This window comes from Magallana gigas, chromosome 9, assembly GCF_963853765.1.
Source record: "Magallana gigas chromosome 9, xbMagGiga1.1, whole genome shotgun sequence".
NCBI classification, from domain to species: Eukaryota; Metazoa; Mollusca; class Bivalvia; order Ostreida; family Ostreidae; genus Magallana; species Magallana gigas.
The window spans coordinates 32,958,979-32,984,146 of NC_088861.1; the positions used below are offsets into that span (position 1 = coordinate 32,958,979).

The following is a 25,168-nucleotide window of genomic DNA, read 5'->3' on the forward strand; positions in this document are numbered from 1 at the left end:
CGAGACTAAATGGTTCGTATCTTAAGTTTTAAGTTTTAACTGCTTTGAAAGGTAATATTGGTTTTCTGATAATTATGAACATGAATAATTAAATAAAAATGGTTAAAATTACAGTAAAATTACCGACATCGGTCTTCTCCATGCGCGGATCTAGAAGTGGAAGGGTTCCAGACCCCCCCCCCCCCCCAGCGAAATTTCTTTCAATTACGTGTACATTATAAACTTACCAAATATGCATCGGACATCCCTTGGCAAACTCAAATAACCGTCAGACTTTTCAACCCCCACCCCGGAAAAATTGTTTGGTCCGCGCATGTTCCCCCTCCTCGAAATACAAAATTATTCTTCAAAACCCCCTGTAAAATTTCCAGGATCTCCGCATATATACTAAGAGATTCGTTGGCGCTTGCGTTCGATAAAAATGCGTGTAAAACGTTTGCCAATGGTCGTTTTACCTTCGTACCGGACATAACCACAGTCCCACTCTGTGAATGAAATGCGGCGAATCAAACTAGAGACAACGTGTTAAGATCTGTATTTGCTTATAATCATGTAGTATCATCGTGCAAAATGCACTGTTCAATTACATTTTTTTTTGGACTTTACTTGTAAAATTCAACATCTGTTTCGTAATTTTTTCTCACAGTTTATTTCTTACAAAGTTAATATTTATTTAGTGATTGACACTTTTCAGACTTTATATGTGATTTCAAAGAGACAAAGTGTCATGTGTCAAGGACTGTTAATATCGTGCAATTATCAGATTTTCATTTCTTGGACATCAAAGACTCATTGAGTTTATTTAATTATTTTATATATCTGTAAACCTTTCACTCAGCTTACTTATATCATTACCTGTCAATTTATACTCATTGTTAAGATTCTTATAAATAGTTATGTACAATTGTCAATGCACAGTCTGGAATACGGCGGCCAGCCCCGGCCACGTCCGACTCTCCCAGAGTCTTGAGTCCGGAGGCCACTTCTGGCCATATCCGACTTGTTTGTAACATGTCTGTCTGTTAAATTGTTATAATGTTGCCATCGTTGAGTCTCGTCCAATTTATGTGGAATCCTGCATCAATTGCCTGTTTATTTCTCTGGAACTGTATACTGGTGGACCTTCGGGAATACGGCAAACCTACCCTTCGTTTTAGCTTACGGCCCACAGCGCGCCACAACCTTATACCTTATACACTTTACGCCAACATTCCCTCACCCGGTTCGCACGACCGATGCAGATCCAGACGAATTCTCTAGCACCGAATATAATAATTTGTTTCTCAGTGTTTATACATCTAATATTGTACTATGGTTAGCTATCAATTTTTTGTAATACGTCACAAGTATGACGCAGCTACGACGGAAAACCTAATCGTTGCTTGCAACGAGCTCGTCTCTAGTTTTATTTATATTGCTCAAGAACTATGATGTGTTTGCTGAACTGAAGTATGGTTACCGTAGTAAATGATGAAACGTATATTAATCTAAATGATTTTATTGTTTATAGATCCAAAAATTATATATGAAGAGGAATCATTGCCTTTTAGGGTCACAGTGAACACAGAAACAGGTATGATACATTCCTTTAGATCATTACATATTCAACAGATCATTTGTTGTCAATATTCAATTGGTCCTAAATGAGCATCCTTATGCAGGTTGTAAACAGTGATGATGTATTCACTGTTCAACTTGGGAAACATGGGAAAAAGGCATGTTTTCAATCTGCACATATATTTCTAAAATTAACAAACGAATGTAGAACTGTTATAAAGAATTTTCATATTGCATAGCCTTCAAGGTCATAGAGAGGTAAGCTATTTTGATATTATTATATTGTATTTCAAGTCTCAGTAATTTTCAAATTATATTTGGAATATCCGAAGATGAAGCTATTAAAGAATAATTGTAGACCAATAGAGATATGTTTTAGATACACATGATATACATTTATGTGCTACAGTACCCGCAACGTTATTTTTTACAATCCTATCCTTTCGTATCGTGTATCAATCCTATCGTATCGTGCATGTATACTGTTCTATCGTGCGTTAATTATACCCCCGCAAACGAAGTTTAGGGGGGTATATTGTCACTCTGTCCGTCTGTCTGTCCGTCCGTTCGTCTGTCCGTCTGTCCGTCTGTCTGTAGACGCAACTTTGTCCCCCCTAAAGAATTTTTTATTACTGCATGGAACAGTTTGAAAATTTGTACATATGTGGAACACCATCTGAAGATGTGCACCTGCAATTTTTTTTAAGATCAGACAAGATTTAATGATTTTATGACAGTTTTCATTTTCCTTATTCTATATATTGTACACTAATGTTGAAAAATAAGGGAGGTAATCCTTACAGATTTTATTAATTAATTAATAGAAAACACTCTAAATATATTTATATAAATACATCCAGATGGAGTTTTTTGTCTTTATGTCTTAATTAATAAAAAAAAATATTTTTTATAAGTATTCTATCAACTGACAATTCAAAGTTTTTCTTTGTCAATGATAAATTCTTAGGAGCTAATAAGAACATCAAAGACAAGTGTGGCTGAATTCATTTGTCCCAAGGGAGCCATTATCTGAGCCATGGTTCAGATGGAGAATGTGTTTAGGGGAAATTGATAATCTGTAAAATGGGTGATGGTTTTGGGGCTATTTTAAAACTGTTTCATGTAAACCAAAAGGTCTATCATTATAAGGAAATAAATAATATAATTATTAATAAAGAAGTTAAACTATTTTTAGAGGTTGTTTAAATTTATTTGTCAAGTAAATTGATGAAGTAACCCTATTGGGCATTATGAAATGAAATTCAAAATTACTGATATGATTGTAGTGTTTTAGCAATTTTAAAATTGTTTGTAATATTAAATTATCTTTTTTTTTTACATATTTTTACATAGTATGGTAATTATGGTAATGTTTTGGGAGTTTATTAAATTTAACAAGTTCATCAAAGAAAATCATAGTCCTATGGGATCAATTTTCTGATATGGAGTTCCATTGTGCCATAGGAGAAAGTGAGGAAAATTTGAAACAACTAATTGCATCTGTCAAGACTCTTATTAGAAAGATATTGAAAGTTTTATCAACAGAAGAGCATTGCTTGGCTACCGGTATTTCTATTCACTGCAAAGGGAGGGGTTATTGTCATTTTGTTGGTTTTTCTTTAAATCAATTAAATTAAAAAAATATATCATCAAATACATACATTTGTAAATGTATTACTGTTATAGATATGTATTTACAGTGAAATTCTGACAATTTTGATTTTGATTTTTCTTTGTTAACTAACTTTTTTTTTTTTTACAATTCTAGAAATTTTTTTTTGTATGTGTTCCAAGCCTTTATTATTCAATTCAATTATTTGTCCCATTTGAAATTAGCCTAGCGGGGGTATTAGTCCCATTAGGACAGTTCTAGTTCTATCCTATCGTGCGTGTATACTGTTCTATCGTGCGTCAATCCTATCCTATCGTGCGTTAATCCTATCAGGTTTATCGTTTAATTTCAACAGTTCTTCCGTTTATCCTATCGTGTTAATCATTGTGTTAATCGTTTCGTGTCTTTTCATAAGCAAGTAAATTTATTACTAAGTTGCAACTTGTTCGGTGCGCCGTATACGAATATTTATCGAACAAGAATTGTAAAATCCTATCCAACATTCCGCCAGGATACTAATTTTTAAATGTGTTAGATCAAAATTAACCAATATTATATGTAAATCATATCTGTTAACATTGGAAATGAAAAACGAAGTTCTTAGGAACAAGGTAACATATTTACCTGTATATCGAATATATTAAATCGTACGCAGAGTGTATACCTGCGTAAACATTAACTGTTATGCAATATAATTTTGTTGCATTATATTTTACAGAAACAAAACTATTTATGATATAATTTATATTGAAATAAAACCCGAGTTGTTTTTTGAACCCGTTATTTTCCGTGTGATATTTGATTTCAGGCTGAAATATTCTCGACAATCAGCTAGGGTGTGTGGTAATGAAAACAATTTTAACAAATCGTACGCAGAATGTGTATCTGCGTAGATATTTATTTAACTTGTCTGTAATAATTCGTTTTAATGCATCATTCTCTTATACAGAGAGAAACGTACTTATGATAGATTTTATATTTACTTTATACAAGAGTTGGATTTATATAATTAAACCCGCTATGTTCTGAGTGATTTAATCTCGGGCTGAAATATTCGCGGCGATCGGCTAGGGTGTTCGGTAATAAAAAAAAATTCTATCAATACAGAAAATTTATTGATCATTAAAGCTCATAATTTTAGTTGAAAAAAAATTAACTGGTCATTTTTATACATTCTATAAATGATGCAGCGATGATTAACAACTCGGCAATTGTTACTAAAAAGAAATTCCACGTAAATCTTTATTTGTACGTGTTCTCTCTCAAATTCTGCCATTATCAGTTTGTTCGTAAATATCGTTTAAAGCGATCATACGTTTATCATGAACATCGTTTATCCTTTCCTATCGTGTGTCAATCCTATCATATCCTGCGTGTATACTGTTCTATCGTGCGTTAATCCTATCCTTTCGTGCGTGTATACTGTTCTATCGTGCGTTAATGCTATCCTATCGTGCGTGAATGCTATCCTATCGTTTATCTTGTAAAAAATAACGTTGCGGGTACTGTAACTGTTGTTGCCCAAGTTGGTTGATCAGAAGAAAATGTTTTGTTTTAATCATTGTTAAAACCATAGTTTTTAGCTCACCTGAACTAAAAGCTCAAGTATGCTTTTCTGATTACATTTCGTCTGTCGTCCGTCTGTCCATCTGTCTGTCCGTAAACTTTTCACATTTTCAACATCTTCTCAAGAACTGCTGGGCCAATTTCAATCAAACTTGGCACAAATCATCTTTAGGCAAAGGGAATTCAAAGTTTTGAAAACAAGAGCCACATCCTTTTCACGGGGAGATAATTAGAAATTAATGAAAAAAATTGAGAAATCTTCAAAAATCTTCTCAATAACCATTGAGCCAGGAAAGCTGAAACTTGTGTGTTGGCATCCTCAGGTAGTGTAGATTCAAAGTTGTGAAAATCATGACCCCCGAGGGTAGGATGGGGCCACATTGGGGGTGTTGGTGTGAAAGTTTTACATAGGAATAGATAGAGTAAATCTTTAAAAATCTTCTTCTCAGAATTTAATCAGCCAGATGATTCTTCATAATTGTTAAGACTTTGGCTCCAGGACAATTCTTCGGCCTCACAAGAACGTTCAGAGTTTGATGTAGCTTTATATCCCATATACATGTATACACAATCGTTAAGGATCTTTTTGAGAATGCAATACTCAACATGTGATATGAATATAGAATCATCCTGTTAGAAAAGGGACTAAAGATTATAAACATAAGAATATCCAGGGGGAAAGATAGGTTTAAAATTTATTTATACAGGATCTACATGTATTATTGAACATTGTCCAGATAGTTTGTATTATGACTCCATTAAGCTGATTTTATCATACCTATTGTTCCTCAGGTAAGCGATGTGGCCCATGGGCCTCTTGTTTAAAATGTTATATATTTTTTTTAAAGAAATCAAAACAAGAAAAATAAAGATTGTTAATGAAGAAATATTACCTGGTAAGTTTTCATTGGGTTTTATTTGTTAATAAAAACTTACATAGGGTCATAAAAGTATTTGGTCGTCACATTATTTTTGGTCATTCTTTAATTGTTAAACAGATTTATAAACTGAGAGAGTTACTGCCTGTTGCTTTTGGCATTCAAAATGTAAATCTATACTTTACCTGTATAAAAAAATAATGATAAAAGAATGCATAAAATACACTTGGCTTTTGAAAAAAAAATTCGAGAGAACTCTCTTAATATTATGAACTGATGTATCATGGCCATTTTGAACGTTGTATTATCAAATTTGGTCAGCATGTTAGTAGTAGTTAGTAGTCTGTATGCGGTAATTAACCCAGATAAATTTGTAATAAAATGTACCGTTAATGATCTTGACCTTGACATGTCATTTTGATCAGCCAAGAACATGAAGACAGACATTTCCTTGCAAGTGGTACTAAACTTTGTCCAAAGATATCTTCGATTCATATTTAACTTAATTCCTCGATGATCATAAATACAGTGTACCCCACGTTTCAAACAATGAACATTCAAAAGTATGAAAATATTCCAAGATTTATATTTTGAAATGCCCCTCTAGCCTTTCAGGTTTCAAAATATGGCTAAAAAAGTAAAAAAAGTAACTTTATATATATATAGGATCTCTCATGTTTTGCGATGGTATATGATTGTTATCAAGCGAATTGTGTGTTTTTTTTATCCTAATGCCTTGGAGAGGGGATAAAAAACACACAACTCGTTGGATAAAAATCATATACCATCGCAAATCACATGTTTTACCTCATCTTTTGTTAAATCTCAATTGTTTTTATAAAATTATAATTGTTAGCTGCACAACACATTTACTACAAAACGTCAACAACTTTATGCACAGAAAAAAGTTCCTTAAAGGGAAAGGTCAGGTATAACTCATCTCTAGTGAAATAGATAAAAAAAAGTTTGTTTAAAAAATCCACCATATACTTTATCTCATGATCTCATCTTATGCCATTAAACTTGGTATAATTATCTGGTCATTGTTAAATCTCCTGCAAGCCCATTGAGGCTGCCGTGATAGCATCTATGTGACGTCAGCATACCACTTCGATAAACTGACCCACTTATTGTATAACATAACTCTGCAAGAATTGCGCAAAAAAAATATATTTGGGATAGTTACTTATGCATTTAAACCTGAATATACTGAAGAAGTTGAAAATCTCCCTTCCGATAATAAATCATTAAGTCAAATTATTCCAACATTAAAGAAATGGTGTTCCTGTAGACAGTTTGAGGTCATGCCCACTGCCGAGGAATGCATGTGTTGTAAACACTGCGATTATACAACAGAGAATATGGGGAGATAGGTTGTATAACTGACCATGACCAATTTGATCTTCTAATTCTTAACCCAGATGTTTTTTCCATGACTATTATTCAATTTATGATGTTTAAGAAACAACAAGGATGTGTAACTTACCTAGACACTGACCATCTGAACTGTTAAGAACTGTGAATGGGGTATGCTGACATCACAAAACATTGGAAGTTATCGGGATGCTGCGATAAAACGCGATGATAAGCCACAACATATTTAACTCTAAACAATGGAGAGCATCAAAATGGCAGCTCACATGACTTTGTCAAACTTTGATATTCAATCAGTGATTGTTGCTGAATTATGATCATGTTAAGAAGAATTTAGTGGTTGACATTATTTTTATGGTAAATATAAATATTTCAACTCTTCTTTACTTTTGCCTGACCTTTCCCTCTAAAGATAAACAAACAAACATTTCATTCTTTTATAAATTCTTGGAAAAAATAAAACAGCATTACATGCTTCTCAATTATAACTCTACACTTTTCAACTGAATTGTTTTGTTACTTTTTCATTCTATGTCAATCATCCGCCTGAAGCTACGTACTGTTTAATGTCTAATTATGACGCCATGTGGCGTAAGAACGCACAAAATGTTATCCCATGAGTGATATCCAAATCATATTGAGATAAACATGATATAATTTTGGGTTATGTCACGGAGGTGACCGGCAATTCTTTATATCTACACATATTTGAAAGTCGGCTTGAAACTATTTACAAGTTTATTCACATCACTAAAGAAAAGTCACATTACATATTATGTTTAATCCATGTGCACCTTGAATCTCCAACTCTATTCCTTACTCTATTCTACACCCCTCTCTCTAATCTCTAAAGCTCATCATATATATACTATTAGGCTCCAATTGATGATTATCTTTAATCATTAGCTCCAATCTATTAATTAATTAGCTCCATTTCTACATCTATCTCTATAAAATTCTAATCATCTTGTCTGAACTCTAACTTGACCTTGGCTCCCAATTCTACTTACAATAGCTCCCATAGCTCCAATAATTAAAAGCCCATAAAACTTGACCACTCTAGACATTAATCCATTCTTAATTACCCAAACACAGCTTGATCTGTCTGAACAGTGTATTCTCAAATCTGTAACTCTATATAAATCACTATTAACAAATACACTAAAATTTACCCCTCATCATTCCTCCCCCTCATCTTTTATATAACTGTCCTCAGTTTATGACTACTATAACTGTAAACTAAAACTACAAAAAAACTACCACTAAGAATACCCGATTAGAAATAATAAAAAAAAAAACTCCACTAAACTACTTAAACATTAAGTATATACACCTCACAAATTAATGATCAAAATTCTCTACCCACTACCTTAATTTTTGATCTCAGTACTACTAATAAATGATTCTATTAAAAGAAGTGCACAAAAGAATTAAACAACAAAACATCAATTATACAATAGTAAAATAATATCTTTAACTGTTCATAGGACTCGTAACAATTTTAACTGTCAATTCACGAAAATAATAATCCAATTAATCGAAGTACTTAAATGTCCAAATCACTAACAAATATTTTCTGCGGATACAAATCGATTTCTTAAATTGTCCATATGTTCTGGTACTTCATTTAAAATGTTTTCGGCTACGGCGGAGAAGGTACAAGTCCTTCACTGTAACTGATTTCTGTCTCTCTTTCTATCGATTGGTGCCCGTCCAGATAGGTATGTTGAAATTTCTTTAAAGTCAAAGTGATACACATTATTTCACGAGTGTCAATTTTACTAGTATGGGGGACATCTGATGAACTATCTGATGGTACTCCATTATCCTCTTGAATCATGACATCTTCTTCTTCGTCTTCGCGGTGCACAGTATCTTCATCCTCTCCTAAATTCAGGATATATTCTTCGTCTGCATAATTTTCTGCGTTCATGGTATATTCCTCTTCCTCCATATCGTTTTCTTTCCCAGACTGCAGACGGTCCATTGTTTCTTCTAATGAGGTTAAGGATATTTCACTTACAGGTGAATATGGATTGTCAAAAAATTCTTCAAAGTCGTTGTCATTTTCGTCGGAAATGTCTGAATACAGATCATTGGTAACAGTAACAAATACTGGCTCTTCATAGGGACTGCAATGATCCGTTTTCAAATGTTGATTTAAGGCATATTTTCTTCCAAAAATTCTCCCACATGTTGTTACAGGGCATTGATGATGGAATCTTCCATGTCCATGAATTTCTCTGTTATGACGATAAAGATTTTTTCTATGTTTAAATTTCCGATCACAAAGTGAACAATATTCAGTAGAATGAGGATAATCCATGAGTATTCGAAGAAGGCAAATGTAAGTTTGAGTTTTCTGATGAAGTTCTTCAGTATATATAGTGTCGAATGTCAAATTCAAATTAATGTGTTTTGGGAGCCACACACAATGAATCTTGGAGCCATCCAGATGGTTTTGGAGCACTGGTCACTTTAATGTACATTATACAAGTTACGGTTCCTGTCAAATTATCTGCATATCCATTCAACAAATTAAGAAATTTCACAGTTTTCTACTACATTTCTTCTTATTCAAATAACATTACATTAGTTTCTTCTTTGACGGTAAGCAGCACCTCGACCTTTATAATTTCTTTCAAATTCCTCTAATAAATCTCCTGGGACCAATGAAGAATCTACCCATGCACTTTCCTTTTCATCGTTCTTATACTTAACAAAATATTTTGCCTCTGCTCTTCCCTTTTTATTTCTAGACCACAATTTATCACAAACTTCCACAATCTCATCATTTGATTCATTTACAGGATCCTCTTCAATTTCATCATTTGTTCTGTTTCCTTCTTCCTGATGACAGACTTCGTTTTCATCTAAAGAATTATCTTCATCGGCACATTGATCTTCACAATATTGTAAATTTGGCGGTAAATCTTCAGGATCAACAAATATTTTCATTCTGTTTGCATGTATAATTTGCTGTCTCTTTTTGTTATCGCAACTTTCCACTTTGAAATTCACAGGAGATGTTTTCTCTATAACACGATGCGGTCCATTCCAAGGATGTATCAATTTACTTGTAAGACCTGGCTTTGTTACTGGTAAATAAATCCAAACTCGATCTCCTATGCTAAAATCTGGTTCTCTTGCATTTTTATCCTGATGTTGTTTTTGTTTTTGTTGCGCAAGTTCAATATTGTTCTTTACTAAGGTGAAAGCCTCATTTAGTCTCTGGATTATAACACTTTTGTAGTCATCAACATCAGTATATAGTCTTGTTGGTTCAGACAATGCCACATCAATCGGTAGTCGCGCATCACGTCCATAAACTAAATAAAATGGTGTCTCCTGAATAGTTTCTTGTAAACTTGTCCTATACGCAAATAACACATAAGGAATATAAACATCCCAATCACGCTGATGATCATTCACAAACATTGACAGCATAGTTGCTAAGGTTTCATTAAACTTCTCTACCAATCCATCGCACTGAGGATGGTAAGCAGTTGTAAATATCTTCTTTGTATTCACTATTTCACAAACTTCCTTCATCAAACTCGAAGTGAAGTTACGTCCTCTATCAGAAAGTAATGTGCGAGGAGCTGAGTGTCGACAAATTATCTCTTCTACGAACAATTTTGCTGTGGTTTTTGCATCTGCGTTTGAAATTGCGAACGCTTCCACCCATCTTGTTAAGTAGTCTGAAAACACAACGATGTAACGATTTCCTTTCAAACTTGGTGGTAATGGCCCTAAAACATCAACAGCCACTCTGTCAAATGGTCCATCCACAGGTATAGGTAACATTGGAGCTCTTTTTCTTCCCTTAGGTGTTTTTCGACTAGCACAGTTTACACAAGATTTACACCAAAAATCTATGTCTCTATACATTCCTTCCCAAAAGAATCTTTCTCTTATCTTGTAATACGTTTTATGAAATGCCAAGTGTCCTGCTGTATGGTCATCATGACACCAGGTTAAAACTTCATCTATCAATGTTCTTGGAATAACTAATCTCCTTCTAACCTCCTTGCGCTTTCCTTTAGCATCTGGAGCCCATATATGATAAAGCACGTCATCCACCATCTCATAAAATGAAACGGAAGCCATAACTCTTTTAGCTCTCTCCTCATCTGTAGGAAGCTCATTGCATTTCAGGTAGTTCATTATATCACGTAACTTTGGATCCTTCTTCTGCATTTCACTGATGTTCTTTGTTTGTAGTTTTTCTGGTAATTCCTCAAGAGTCATGATACTTTGTGTCTCTTTTCCCGATCTTGACAACCCATCTGCATTTCCATGCTTCTTTCCAGGTTTGTACTGAATCTCAACATCATATTCTTGTATAGCCAATGCCCATCTCGCTAATCGTCCACTTGGATTCTTTATCCCCATGAGCCATCGTAATGGATTATGATCTGTTATAACAGTAAATTTGTGCCCTAACAAATACTGTCTGAATATTCCAATTCCCCACACAACAGCTAAAGCTTCCTTTTCAATAACAGGATAGTTAAGTTCACTCTTCTTTAAACTTCTACTGGCATATGCAATTGGACGCTCTCCAACATCTGTGTCTTGTGACAAGACTACTCCCAAACCCTGATCACTTGCATCAGTACAGAGCTTAAATGGTTTTTCAAAATCAGGAAAACACAACACAGGAGCTTCGGTCATCAACTCTTTCAATTTCTGAAAAGCCTCTTCACATTTCTCATTCCAAGCAAATAAAGTCTCTTTATGTAACAGTTTATTTAACGGGTCTGCAATTTTCGCGAAATTGGGAATTAATTTTCGATAATATGACGCCAATCCAAGGAATGCTCTCAAAAACTTCACGGAAGTTGGTCTCGGAAATTTACGCACGGCCTCTACTTTCTTTGGATCTGCTTTTACTCCTCCAGATGTTACAATATGTCCAAGAAATTCCACTTCAGTTTTGAAAAATGAACACTTTTTCTTTTTCAATTTCAAATTCGCTCCCCTTAATCTTGTAAACACTTCTTCAATTCTTTCTATATGCTCATCGAAGGTTTCCGAGAAAACAATAATATCATCAATATATGCCAACGCCATTTTCCACTGTATTCCTGATAGAACCAGATCCATCAGCCTCTGAAATGTACCAGGCCCATTGCACAATCCAAACGGAAGACAGTTAAATTCATATAACCCCTCCGAGGTTACAAATGCAGTTTTCTCTTTATCCTCTTCACGAACAGGTACATTCCAATAACCTGTTAATACATCCATAACAGAAAAGTACTTTGCTTTCTGGAACACTTCCAACATTTCATCTATTCTAGGCAAGGGATATACATCCTTCCTAGTGACTGCATTCAACTTTCTGTAATCTATACAAAATCTATAACTCCCATCAGCCTTTTTCACCAAAACCACTGGTGATCCCCATGGACTACTTGAGGGCCTTATTACTTCTTTTTCCAACATACTCTTAATCTGTTTTCTTACTTCTTCCTTCTGTGCAAATGGTATTGAATATGGGCGTTGTTTTATGGGATGAGCATCTCCCGTGTCAATATGGTGACTAACTAAACTTGTTTCTCCCAGATCATTATCATCTTTGGCGAATACATCTTGGTACTTTCTAAACATCCTTGTAAGTCTCTCATTCTGTTCCTTGGACATACCTTCTTTGTCTATATCTAAATCCTTTAAAAGATCAGGATCGTTTCTTTCCTTTGATTCTAATATTTCATTCACTGGATAACTGTCACGAATTTCATCTACTTCACAGAAACTCCCGATGTTCACCTTCTTATGTAGAATTACAGGCTTAGTTGACGAATTTACGACGGAAATAGCCATTTGGTCACTGGCTTTTGTTAACACTCTTGCTGGCATTATGTTATACTTTTCAATGAACTCAATCTTCGGCTCCACAATTCCCAATTTTCCATGAAATTCCGAACTAACTCTTGCAACACACATTACTTGAGATCTTGCAGGTATTTCTATCTTTTCCATCAAATGTACGGAACACCTTATATCTTGACTGTCACTCCAAAATTTCACATAATGTCCATTCCAGTTCACAGAACCATCCTTCATATCAAGAATTGCACCCACTTTATTCATAACATCAGTTCCTATAATCACATCATAGCACAAATTCCTTGCAACCAACACATTATGTTTAAACAGTTCACCGTTCACTTCAATTTCACACTCCACTATTCCTTCAACATTAATTGCCTGTCCAGTTGCTGATACAATTCGTTTATCTGTTGACGTTAATTTAGTTCTGAGTTCAGGACCAATAAATCTTTCACTTATCAAAGAAACAACTGCTCCAGTATCCAACATTAAAATTGCATCAATTCCAAATATTTTCCCTTGAATTTGAATCCCCTGATAGTCACTTTTTACAAGTGAAGTTATTTTTCCAATGTTTTTGACATTTTCCTCAATTTTTACTTTTAATTTTGATTCTTCATTGTCTTTTTCTGATGAACTTTTATCAGAGGTATTTCTTCCTTTTCCACCATTGACCACCTTACCCTCTTCTAAGGGGGTCTGTTTTAGTTTAAACCAGTACGTTGAGGAGCTCTTGTGAATTTTCTTGTAGTGCTTGGTGCAAATTGACAATCTCTAGCAAGGTGATTGGGTCGTCCGCAAACATAACAACTCCGGGTCTGACGATTCCTTATCTGATTACTGTTTTGTGGTTGAACATTTCGGGTATATGGTAAGCGTTTCATATTCATGATGTTTAGACCATCCAGTTTCTCTGCAATCTTGTCAAGCTTCCCTGTCATCTTCTCAAAGGAATCCATTAATATTTTCATCTCGCTCGCCACTACGTTGACTTTGGAAGGTTCTGGCTGACTGCTGGTGATTAATTGCTCATTACATTCTTCTCTTTTTGCTATCCTAAAAGCCTGTTCAAAACTCTGGGGGTCGGCCATCATAACATATCTTCTTAACTCGGGACGTAAGCCTTGTAAGAAATGCTCCATGACAAGCCTGTCATGCTCATCTAAAGAAACCCCTCCATGTGCGCGTCTAGCTAACTTCAGAATAGAGCTTCCATAATCTTCAACATTTTCTCTAGGTAATTGTTTCCTTTGGAATAGCTCGGTGTAATACATTCTTTGTAACTCTTTAGGACAAAATCTCTCCTTCATACGATCAACCAACCTATCGAAATCTTCTTGAATATCTTGATCCAAATCTTCATAAAAATCAGCTGCACGGCCTCTCAAATATGCAGGTAGCAATTCGACTTTTCTGTCTGGTCCCCATCTATTAGCTCGACCTATCCTTTCAAATGTTTTAATCCAATTCTCAAAATCTTCGCCAACATCTCCATAGAATTTAGAAGGAGTTACATTTGATTTTGTTTCCGTTGCTTCTCTCATAGTTACCATCCTTGGAGACGGGGATGGTATTGGTGATAAACTTCTTTGTCTTCCTTTTCTTCCCATTTTTATGATAACAAATTAGGTCCAAAATGAATGTTAATTTTTTCCATATCCTGATTCCTAATTAATCCCACAGAATCAGAATAAGGATCCCACTTCTGACACCAAAAATGTCACGGAGGTGACCGGCAATTCTTTATATCTACACATATTTGAAAGTCGGCTTGAAACTATTTACAAGTTTATTCACATCACTAAAGAAAAGTCACATTACATATTATGTTTAATCCATGTGCACCTTGAATCTCCAACTCTATTCCTTACTCTATTCTACACCCCTCTCTCTAATCTCTAAAGCTCATCATATATATACTATTAGGCTCCAATTGATGATTATCTTTAATCATTAGCTCCAATCTATTAATTAATTAGCTCCATTTCTACATCTATCTCTATAAAATTCTAATCATCTTGTCTGAACTCTAACTTGACCTTGGCTCCCAATTCTACTTACAATAGCTCCCATAGCTCCAATAATTAAAAGCCCATAAAACTTGACCACTCTAGACATTAATCCATTCTTAATTACCCAAACACAGCTTGATCTGTCTGAACAGTGTATTCTCAAATCTGTAACTCTATATAAATCACTATTAACAAATACACTAAAATTTACCCCTCATCATTTATATCTGAAGATGAAAATGAAAGCGCTTACGTTTTACTGTGATTTTGTGTTTTTATTTATTTAAGATTTCTATAATTTTATTCGACCACTGACTTTTTTCACCAAAAAAAAAAACCAAAAAAAAAAAATATATATATATATATAAAACTTAGAAAATGATTAAAGCATCATCATTAAAAAAGCAGACATAGGGAGCGCTGTGGTCATAATGGATTGTGAATATTACAAATCATTATGCCTTTCTATACTAGAAAATTGTACATACTATGAAAAACAACCATCATATGAAAGTAAGGAGGTCATGCTAAAACTAAAAACTATTATAAATGAATACAGACAACAGCTGACAGAGAAGGAAACCAAATATTTGTTGTCATTTAACATTAAAACTAATAACTTTTATGGTTTGCCTAAAATACATAAAAGCCAGACCATTAAGGACAAGTGCAAAGTTTCTGAATCTACATACATCAACGTTACAAATCCAGATGATATCACAATTAGACCCATAGTTGTAGGATCAACGTGTGAAACCCACAGAATAAGTAACCTATTGGATATTCTATGAATCCTTATATTCCCAAAGTTGAGAGTTATATAAAAGACACTGTTGATTTTCTCAATATCATTCCTGAAAAAATCAACCCTCAATCAATTCTTGTTTCATTTGAGGTCACCAACCTGTATTCTTTTATTCAACACGATCTTGGACTTATTGCCGTAGAACATTTAATTGAAAAAGTTCCCAATCTTTTACATAACATATTTTCCAAAGACTTAGTTTTAAAAAGTCCTCAACTAATATTGGAAAACAATTTTATACATTTCAATGTTATTATGTACAAACAAAAATTAGGCACAGCCTTGGGAACGAAAGTTGCTCTAAATTATGCCACACTTGTACCAGGTTATTTAGAAGAAAACTATTCTCAAACATTCAAGACAGATTTAATCACGACTATGAAGCGTGATAGAAGATATCTATCGATAGATAGATAGATAGATAGATAGATATAGTATTTTTATTCATATTTCTTATTTTGAAGAACATTATTTAAAACCAGAAGAAAATCCAATGGAGGTACATTTGTTTATTTTTTTTAATCATTTGAGTGTATAAATAACATGGTGTTTGCAATTGTTAGTTCATGATTGAAGTATTGCATAAAAATTCCAAAAAAACATATTAGGGGTGAACATTTTATATGTTGATATCAAGAAACAATCAAATATAAATGATATAATTTTAAAAATAGATTATATGATAATTTAAACAATACAATTTCAGTTGATTTTTTTTTTAAAGTTTTTATGCTGTTTTTAATATTTGCTCTTAAAAGATTTTAATAAATCGATACTCTTTTTCTAAGAACTGTCAAATATTGCTTAACCGTATCAGTGATGGATTAACAGGACTTACAATTATCCATTCCGAAAACAGCAATGCAGACAACCAACTCGTTCTTGCAAACGTACATAATGGATATGACAACCCAGTGTTATCCTTCTCACAGGAATCAAGACATACATTTGAAAATGATCTTGCACAAGATTCACGTTCAATAAAAGAAGAATTTATTTGCCTTTTTGATCGTTTTGTATATCTGTTGTAATATCCTTAAACATGATGCATGAAAGCGTGTATGTTTTTTATCGGATTGTCAAGGAAAGATGGATTAATGAATCTATATCAGTATATTTATTTTTACCATATCAATTAAGGCAATTATGCTAACTTTTGTTATGTGTATATATGTGTAGAATTTACGTTTCTTTATACAGTCTACCTTATATACAAATGTATCATTATTAAATTTAAACGGTAAAAAAATTGACATCATCATGGAAATTGTAGATACGTGTAATAAATGATAATGTTATGAATAAAAATTTTCTGATCTTTCGGAAGTAGATGGGCTCCTTTATTAATATATGTGTAAGTAATAGAGTTTACAAGTAAGAGCATATTTTTTGTTATGAATTTCAGCTAATTGTATATAAATATATGTCGATTGGCTTGCGTGAATCTTAATATTACTGTTGTGTTTTTTCCTTTATATATAAGTTTTTAAAGTTGTTGATGTATAAATCAACGATAACCGGTGATTCAAAATAAAGTGATTGTTTGTCAAATTGAGTTACTGGCTTAAAATTATGCAATAAGGAGACAAATGAATTTGACAGAAGAGATATCATCATACGTCTGTTGAAATAACAAACGAAAGGAACAACCCTTTAAAGGTGGTAAAATACCATTGTATCCAATGGTGTCAATTTCAATTTTAACATTCTGTTGAAGATTTGTGCAAATATTGTGTTAAAACTAAAAGTGGAATGGTATCAAAAACTTAGTTGACTCTTGTTAGAATTACTGAATTTACTGTTTCCATCTGCAGGTATGTTTTAATGATCTGTTTACTCTATACCTAAAAAGATTATATTGCTATATGTTGATATTGTTTTGATCTGCATGTTGTTTGGATGATCAGAAGACCAAGAGGTGTACGATCAGTACTCGGAAACGTATTGTTACATGAACACCAACCTTGCTAACAGACGCTCTTAGATAGGCCCTACTGAGTTCAAAGGTCAGGAAACAAGATCATAACCATAAGGTGCTCCTTAGTTATATTTACTGCCAAACTGAAATGCCAAAGAAAACCATGTGATCTAAATTCGTATACCAATACCATTCGAAGGAATGTGTTTAGCAATTAAAATTATCTTTCTTGTTCTTTAATACCATTTATACGTATGTATATCTTTAACTTAGCAAATGCAGAAAAAAGGTACTAACACCGATGTTCTTGCTTGTAAGCTCACCTGAACAGAAGGTTCATGTGAGCTTTTCTGATTACCTGTTGTCGGATTGTTAAGTACAGGTTCACGTACGAATCAGGCAATATCGAAATTTTGCGATAAGAGCTCAAGCATAAAATCAAATCAAATTTTAACCTATAAACAACTGGAATTTATAGTAATGTGTGTACAGGATTATTTTTATATATTCTGTCTCGTTGTCGAATACGGACCCCATATATTGACACGGCGCACCAGTTTGACGCCATGCAAGTCTTACTAAAACTGCATAGATTATTATACAATTTAAAAAAAACCCAGCAAGCCTTATGTGAAAATTTGATTATAACTAGTTACTTAACTCAATCAGCACAATTATTTCCAATATTAAAAAGTATTGAAAAGTTTGAGTTCCGAGTTTAAATTGCCGTTAAAATTAGCAAATACGAGTAAAATTTAGTTGTCTTTCTTGGTTGATTCACAATATCGTCGCTACATGTCGCCTCGTTGCTACAAACGCTAGTGCGTGAGAATGAAAGTTCGAGAAGAAGACACGTTTTTGGGACATTACGCAAACAGTTTCTCCATTCTGTATAAAGCCTATCCAGAAAAAAACAGCCCCAGTGACCATTTGTAATTATGGCAGAGACATAACAAGACATCTGCAAAGTTTAAAACTTAGTGATGGCCGACAAACAACCAGTCAACCAGCAAACGGACAGCGAAGGAAGTCATACCCTAAAGAACCACATTATTTAGGTATACCATTGCATATCCACGCTATACATGTTGAATACAATAAGTTTATTAAACAGAGATGTAAATTAACTAACAATAGCAGTGAGTTTATCGTTTTATTTATTTCACTCATATGTCGGTGATCATACTGGTTTTCCCCGAATCCATTTTTAGAACATGTAAGCGATTGATGCAATTGTCCGGACACTTAGATATAATATTGCATACTTTACGAATGTATAGTTTCATTTACAGCTCTAATTATAAAAGGTGCGTTATTATACCTTGATTCGAATAAATGTACTGCAGTAGCCTTTCACTGCCCTTTGTTTTCAGATACATTAAAAATGATGTTTCTCTACAAGAATATTAGAAACTGTAATTCATGTTAATGCTACAAGCAACTATTTAAACACTCAATCTTGAATGAAAAGTTCCACAGTGTAGTTTTTTTTTTCACAGCTGCTTTTCATTGTGGGATAGGCGGGTTTTTTCCTTCACTAAACTTACACATAAATCCATTATCTATGGTAAAAAAAAAAACTTATAGGAGTAACATAAGGGGGTAACGTTATAGAATACCTGTCAATATTGATGTGAATAAAAGTATATTATAATCAAAACACTTTCACATTTGAGAAATTTCTACTTTTACAATATTTGACCAATAATATAATTTTATGAAATAATTGCAAAGGTAAAATAATGATTAAGTCATTTCCACCCCTCATTTTATATCGGTAATTGGCTGTATTCCGGTAGAGATCCCCACCCCTATATGTACATGTATATTCTTAGATGCAGCTCATGATAAGACATGGTGATTACTTCGGTATGCAAATTAATGCATCTCTTATCCCGTGTTTTTATAATTCATTGGTCAAATAACTTTAAAACAGTTTACACCCCACCCTCAACCATTATTCATTTTTTTATTGAATTTTTCACTTTGACAACATATTTATGTACATACATAACATATCTTGAATTTATGTTTATATAATCATCTTGGAAAGTTTTTAACTATTTGATTATTCTATATTATACAGTTCTTATGTTGTGAAAGTTTATTTTTTTTTTTTTTTGGGGGGGGGGGGGGGGGGGGGAGAGTAAATACAGGGCAGAGAGCGAGGAAAAGGATTGGGCCATTGTTCACATATGTACATAAATTATCAACCATAATCATGTGATAGGTCCCTGTTCTATAAGGATACTTAAAAGAGGAAAAAGGGATAAAACACAAAAATATCCAAAAAATAAATAAATCACAAGTTAAAACAAGATTGAGATGAGACACAATAGAGAGACAATTTAACAATATACACTGTAGTGTTACAGTTTATCACATATTTTTGCCAATGGCTTTCATACTCCTTATATCTACAATTTTTCATTAAGGTCTTCCGTTTCCAACGGAAGACCTTTCTATTATTGTGCGGGTTAAGATTATTCTTATTTTTCTTTTTCTTTTTTCTTCCTAGACGCGAACTTTGAGGCTTCATATCGTGCTCATTTCTGAACGGTTTTTGCTCAAATTTTCAGGGCTAATGGACTTTACAAAACACTATCTTCATCAATTCATAAAAGTTAGAATTCCCTTTTCGTTAACGAGTTATTCCCCTTTTAAATTTTTTAGGGCCTTTGGTTTCCAGACAAAGGCTCCGAGACTATGATAGCAGGCATGCGCGGATCCAGAAAATTTTTCCAGGGGGGGTCTGAAGGATAATTGTGTTTGCCAGGGGGGGTCCGAGGCATATTTTCGCGATAATTTTACTATGTAAATTTAATAAATTTTCATTTTCCAGGGGGGGGGGGGGGTCGGGACCCCCCCGACCCCCCCCCCCCCCTCTAGATCCGCGCATGATAGCAGGGAATGGGAATCCAACGAATTTGAATAACAAAGACATTGAAGTTGTATACATCGGTTTTTGTTTTTGGATTACGTTCCTTATTTAGGAAAAGGTAGGGGGTCAAAAAACAGGATTCCGAAATGTTCAAAAATTTAAACATATTTTCCTTTATATCTTTTTAACGAAAAATATTTTGTTAAGACATGCCCTTACCAAAATATAAGGCCTCTGGCAAACAGTTGCCGCAAATTTGCAGAGAGGTTGCTGCAAATTTGCGACAAACAGTTGCAGCAAATTTGCGGCAAGTTCAGAATTCGTATGCAAATTAGCTTCTGGCAAACTGTTTGCTGCAAAGTTGCGGCAAGTTCAAAATTCGTATGCAAATTAGCTTCTGGGAAACTGTTTGCGGCAAAGTTGCGGCAAGTTCAGAATTCGTATGCAAATTAGCTTCTGGCAAACTGTTTGCGGCAAATGTGCAGCAAGTTCAGAATTCGTATGCAAATTAGCTTCCGGCAAACTGTTTGCGGCAAATTTGCCGCAAGCTTACAGATAGACATAGCAACTTTTAGATACTACAACATAAGAAAAACAATTAATAAACACTAATAATCATTTAATAATGAGTTACTAATACATGTACTATGCTTTTCAATCAATTAACAAATAACTTCTACTGGTGATTGACAAAGATGTTGTTTAACTTAAACAGTTGCAGCAAAATTAGAGATAAAGGACACAAGTAATTAACTTAAAATTTTACACATTTTATAAATTTCAAAAATAAACACAAAACTGATGAACAAACCATACTGAAATTTGACAAATAGTACTCAACCGATAGGTGATGATTTGTTGCTGCAGATCGATAAACTTGAATGCAGTTTGATCACAACATGCATGCACAGATGGACTTGTAAAAAGTTCACAATGAGCGAAGTTTAAACCATATACCATATTTTTCGGAAATTAGGTCGATACTTTACCGGTAGTTCACAATTAAGCCCTGCACGGTCACTGGTCATGTTACAATTAATCACAGATTCTTTAAGGCATTCTCGATGTCTTTTTTATGACGGTCTACTGTACGTGCTCTCCGATTTAATTTCACACATAAACAATATCACACAAATAGCCGAATATCACAATAATACCCACAATGGAATGGTCAGACTTCAGCACTGTTGTTTATATGCTTTTCTACGTTAGTCTTACACAAATTCTGTCCTCACTCTTTTTTGGTTGCATCATTTGATCATAAAATCAGTGGGTTTTTTTTTTTTTTTGCATGGTTTTCTTTAGGTCTGTGTAACCCAGTCACCAGGGCAGACACCTATTGGGAAGATAAATGGATTTCATATAAGCACAATTGTTTTCAGATTAAAACAAGTTAGCCTATCATATACTTACTCAATCTATAAATCTATATAAAGCTACAAATTTGCACCAGGCCTACTCTAACTCTGACTATGCGAGTAGAACATGAATTCTTTTATTTAAGTAATAAAAATGTAAATCATATAAAATGTACTTTTACACTATGTAATGATAATTTCCTAAATTTGGCGTTGTTTAAATAAATTTTAATCGTTTGTTCATGCATCACAACGATGTCAATAACGAGCGTTTTGCTCGATTCGACACCCCGCATTGTCATAGGGACGGCCTTATACTGTTAAACTCATTATAAAAGATCACAGTCTTTCGTTTTATATTCCAATAACTGTTTAAACTGCCATTCAACGAATATGTTTTCATTACTTCACTTACTTTTTCAAAAACGTGCTCATGATCATGCAGATGGTGCATGCAGTGGCCTTGGGTGTTGAGACTCGATTCATTCACTTATATTCGTCCTCTGTTTAGCCGTGGATTCGTCCTCTGTTTAGCCGTGGATTTTCCTAAAGTAAACACTCAATTGACAATGTTTCTTTTACCTTGTGCACAGCCTTATTCCCTTATTTTCATTCACTCTACCATCTCGGTGATGGCAGACAACATGGCAGCATCGAATGTGAAAATTGGCGGCTAGCTATTGATCGACCAATCAGCGCGTGCGTAGCTTAACATTGAAACAAAAGTAAAAGTAGAAACAAACACTGAACAGCATAACGTTACGGAAAACTCTTCAATCTACATGATTCAACATCAAGCGGTTTATATACTCAAATCCAAGTTGACTGATATTTGAACGTAGGAAAAAAGAATATAGCATAACAAAAGAACAGACAGGTTGGTGTTCACGTAATACGTGGGGTCTGGGGGGGGGGGGGGGGTTCATTATGAAGCATCATGCGATTAAAGTTGATCTTATTTTCGTAATAATAAACATTTTTATCGAGACTATCTTAGAATAAAACTTAAATTTAAAAATATTAATTAGATTTATTTTTTCTCTATACACAAATTATAAAAGCAATTCATTATAATTGACAGTCTTAAATTTGTGCTGAATGTGTATATGAAATTGTATAAGTCTTATTTCTGGTAAAGCTTTGGCAAGCTTATTAAGTAAAAAAAAACAGAGAAAAAAGAAGAAATGTTTGTGATAAACTTCTGGCAAATTTTTAGGTGTTTGCCAAAAGTTTGCCACTTCTGGTGAAGAAGCTGCAAACATAATTGGGTGTCTGGTAAACTTTTGGCAAAATATAAGAGGTTTACCAGAAGTTCGCTACTACTGGCAAAGATCGGCAAACAAGTTCTAAAGTTTTCTGGTAAACTAATCAGTTTACCGAAAATTTGCGGCAAGTTTGCTGCAACTTTGCCGCAAACAATTCATTTTGGTAAGGGTGTAGAATAAAAGTTGTGCAGAATATCAAGGGCTTTCATTTGACACCAATAAAAAAGGGCTGGCCCCTTAAATCAAGGGCCAATAGTCCCTAAAAGTTTTTGCTTAATAACTCAAAACGGTTAGGATTTTGATATGGATGTTGCCGGAAAAGTTGTTTGTTGGGATCTCATAAAGGTCGTAACAATATTATTTTGTAAGTGATTTGTGTAGTATGAGTGTAAAAAGCTTTACATGTTGACATGTACCTGTTTTCATTTGACGAGTTAACGAAAGTCTTTGTGCGTACAACTGGCATAAAGTTGCCACAGAAAGTATGCTGGTTTATACAGGAGGCATTAATTTATAAGAATTTTTTTTTTGTTGGAGTACATGCTTTTTTTTTAGGAGTTTAAGTCATTGTTGTTAAGTTCTTATAGTGCACAATCATTAAAAACGGCAATTGGGAAACAAAACATTCTTTTTCTTTTCTATTTAACCACAAAATATGGAATTAAAAAACTCTATGCATTACATTTTATTTATTAACTCCATGCATTTAAAATCTACCTTGAATCAGAACTGTGTGTGTGTGTGTGTACCATTACGTAAGCTCTCCCTCGCCCGCGGCCGAGAAAATCGGTCACTATGCTCGCGGCTGTAGCGGTCAGCGGTTATCTAATACACGAGAGCTGTGTCTCTCATATACATGTATGAGTTTATTTAGCCGCGAACTCGATAATTGGTTTCGTTTTGATTACACATAATTTTTTTAAACGATTGGGTGTCAATTAAGAAATTGTTCAGTTAATTAATAAAAGCAATGTCATTCTCAATCTAAAGCAATAATAGACACAGATCAATTGTGGGTTTTAAGTTTGAAATGAATAACTTCTATTTGATAGAGTATGGTCATTATACTGCAAACTTTTGAAATCTTCCTGGGCTCTGAACTGTGCCTGTCTGTGCGTTGTACATGTACCTTTACGTAATATATCCTTCGCCAACGGCCGATGAGATCAGCCACGGCTGCACTACCTAGCGGTGATTAAGCGGGTATTTAATACACAAGATTCTCACACCGCGATGCACACTTACATTCATATGAACGTGTTTGAGTTAATATAGCCGTAAAAACTGGAACTGCTTTAATTTAATCCTATAAAAGTTTGTCCATCTTGTATTTATTCAATTGAACATTTGAGTGTAAATGAATATTAATGAGCGATATTACTCCAAATCGTAAACATCGTACATGTAAGACATAAATTAATGGTTAGTTTGTTTATGTAAAATATTTTAGAAACTGCACAAATAATGTTTTAAATCAACCCCACCACACACACACACAAATAGTAAACCTTTAAATGATGATCATCCCTCGCACATGGCTGAGGAGAACCGGCGCGAGTGGACAAATTATCCGGGGTCGGTTCGTGTTCTTCTACATGTACCTTATCGCGCGTTCATGTTTCATATTTTGCACGGACACAACTATATTTTATTATGTTTTCAACTATTATATTCGTTTAAGATGAAAAGATAAATTCATTAAACTTGTACAGTTGATTAAGCATTGATTTATAGATAGCATACAAGGTAGTTTAAAAATCAAATTATAATCAAAGTTCCATGTAACATGTTTGCAGAAGGTGCTAGCACGATAAAAAAATGTCCTGAATTGAGGCATTCGATGATTTTTAAAAAAAAAAATTCACATGAATTTTAAACAACTTTAGATTAGATTCTATCGGTCACATATTAATCACTTCTGTAGTTTTTCTACATGGTCGTTCGTTTCTTTGTAGAAGCGAACTCATTGCTGCCCCCTCCCGCCCCGCTGACAGGAGCTCGCGCTGGACTTTTTTAATTGTCAAAACGATATCAAGATCTATCGAAAATCATTTTTGGTGGCTTCTTCTCATGTGTAACATTTTGTTTCACTTTCCCACCCGTT

General features: G+C 33.9%; 1 protein-coding gene and 1 long non-coding RNA gene across 3 annotated transcripts in view; one reads left to right on the top strand and one right to left on the bottom strand.

Moving 5' to 3' along the window:
- LOC105317134 (uncharacterized) overlaps positions 1-17,190 on the top strand; it is a 162,029-nt gene extending 144,839 nt beyond the window's left edge. The window contains exons 9-10 of one of the 2 annotated variants that reach the window (XM_066070834.1): positions 16,107-16,141; positions 16,431-17,190. In XM_066070834.1, the coding sequence (XP_065926906.1) occupies positions 16,107-16,141; positions 16,431-16,673 (278 nt within the window). In that variant the 3' untranslated portion in view covers positions 16,674-17,190. The remainder of the gene's footprint in view (positions 1-16,106; positions 16,142-16,430) is intronic. The other variant, XM_066070835.1, reaches the window with a different exon arrangement.
- Positions 17,191-21,045: 3,855 nt separating this feature from the next.
- LOC105337652 (uncharacterized) lies at positions 21,046-23,235 on the bottom strand. The gene is made up of 2 exons (XR_010709820.1): positions 22,215-23,235; positions 21,046-21,777 (listed from the first exon to the last, which is right to left on the bottom strand). It is a non-coding gene; the product is annotated as an uncharacterized lncRNA (long non-coding RNA).
- Between the last annotated feature and the right edge of the window lie 1,933 nt (positions 23,236-25,168).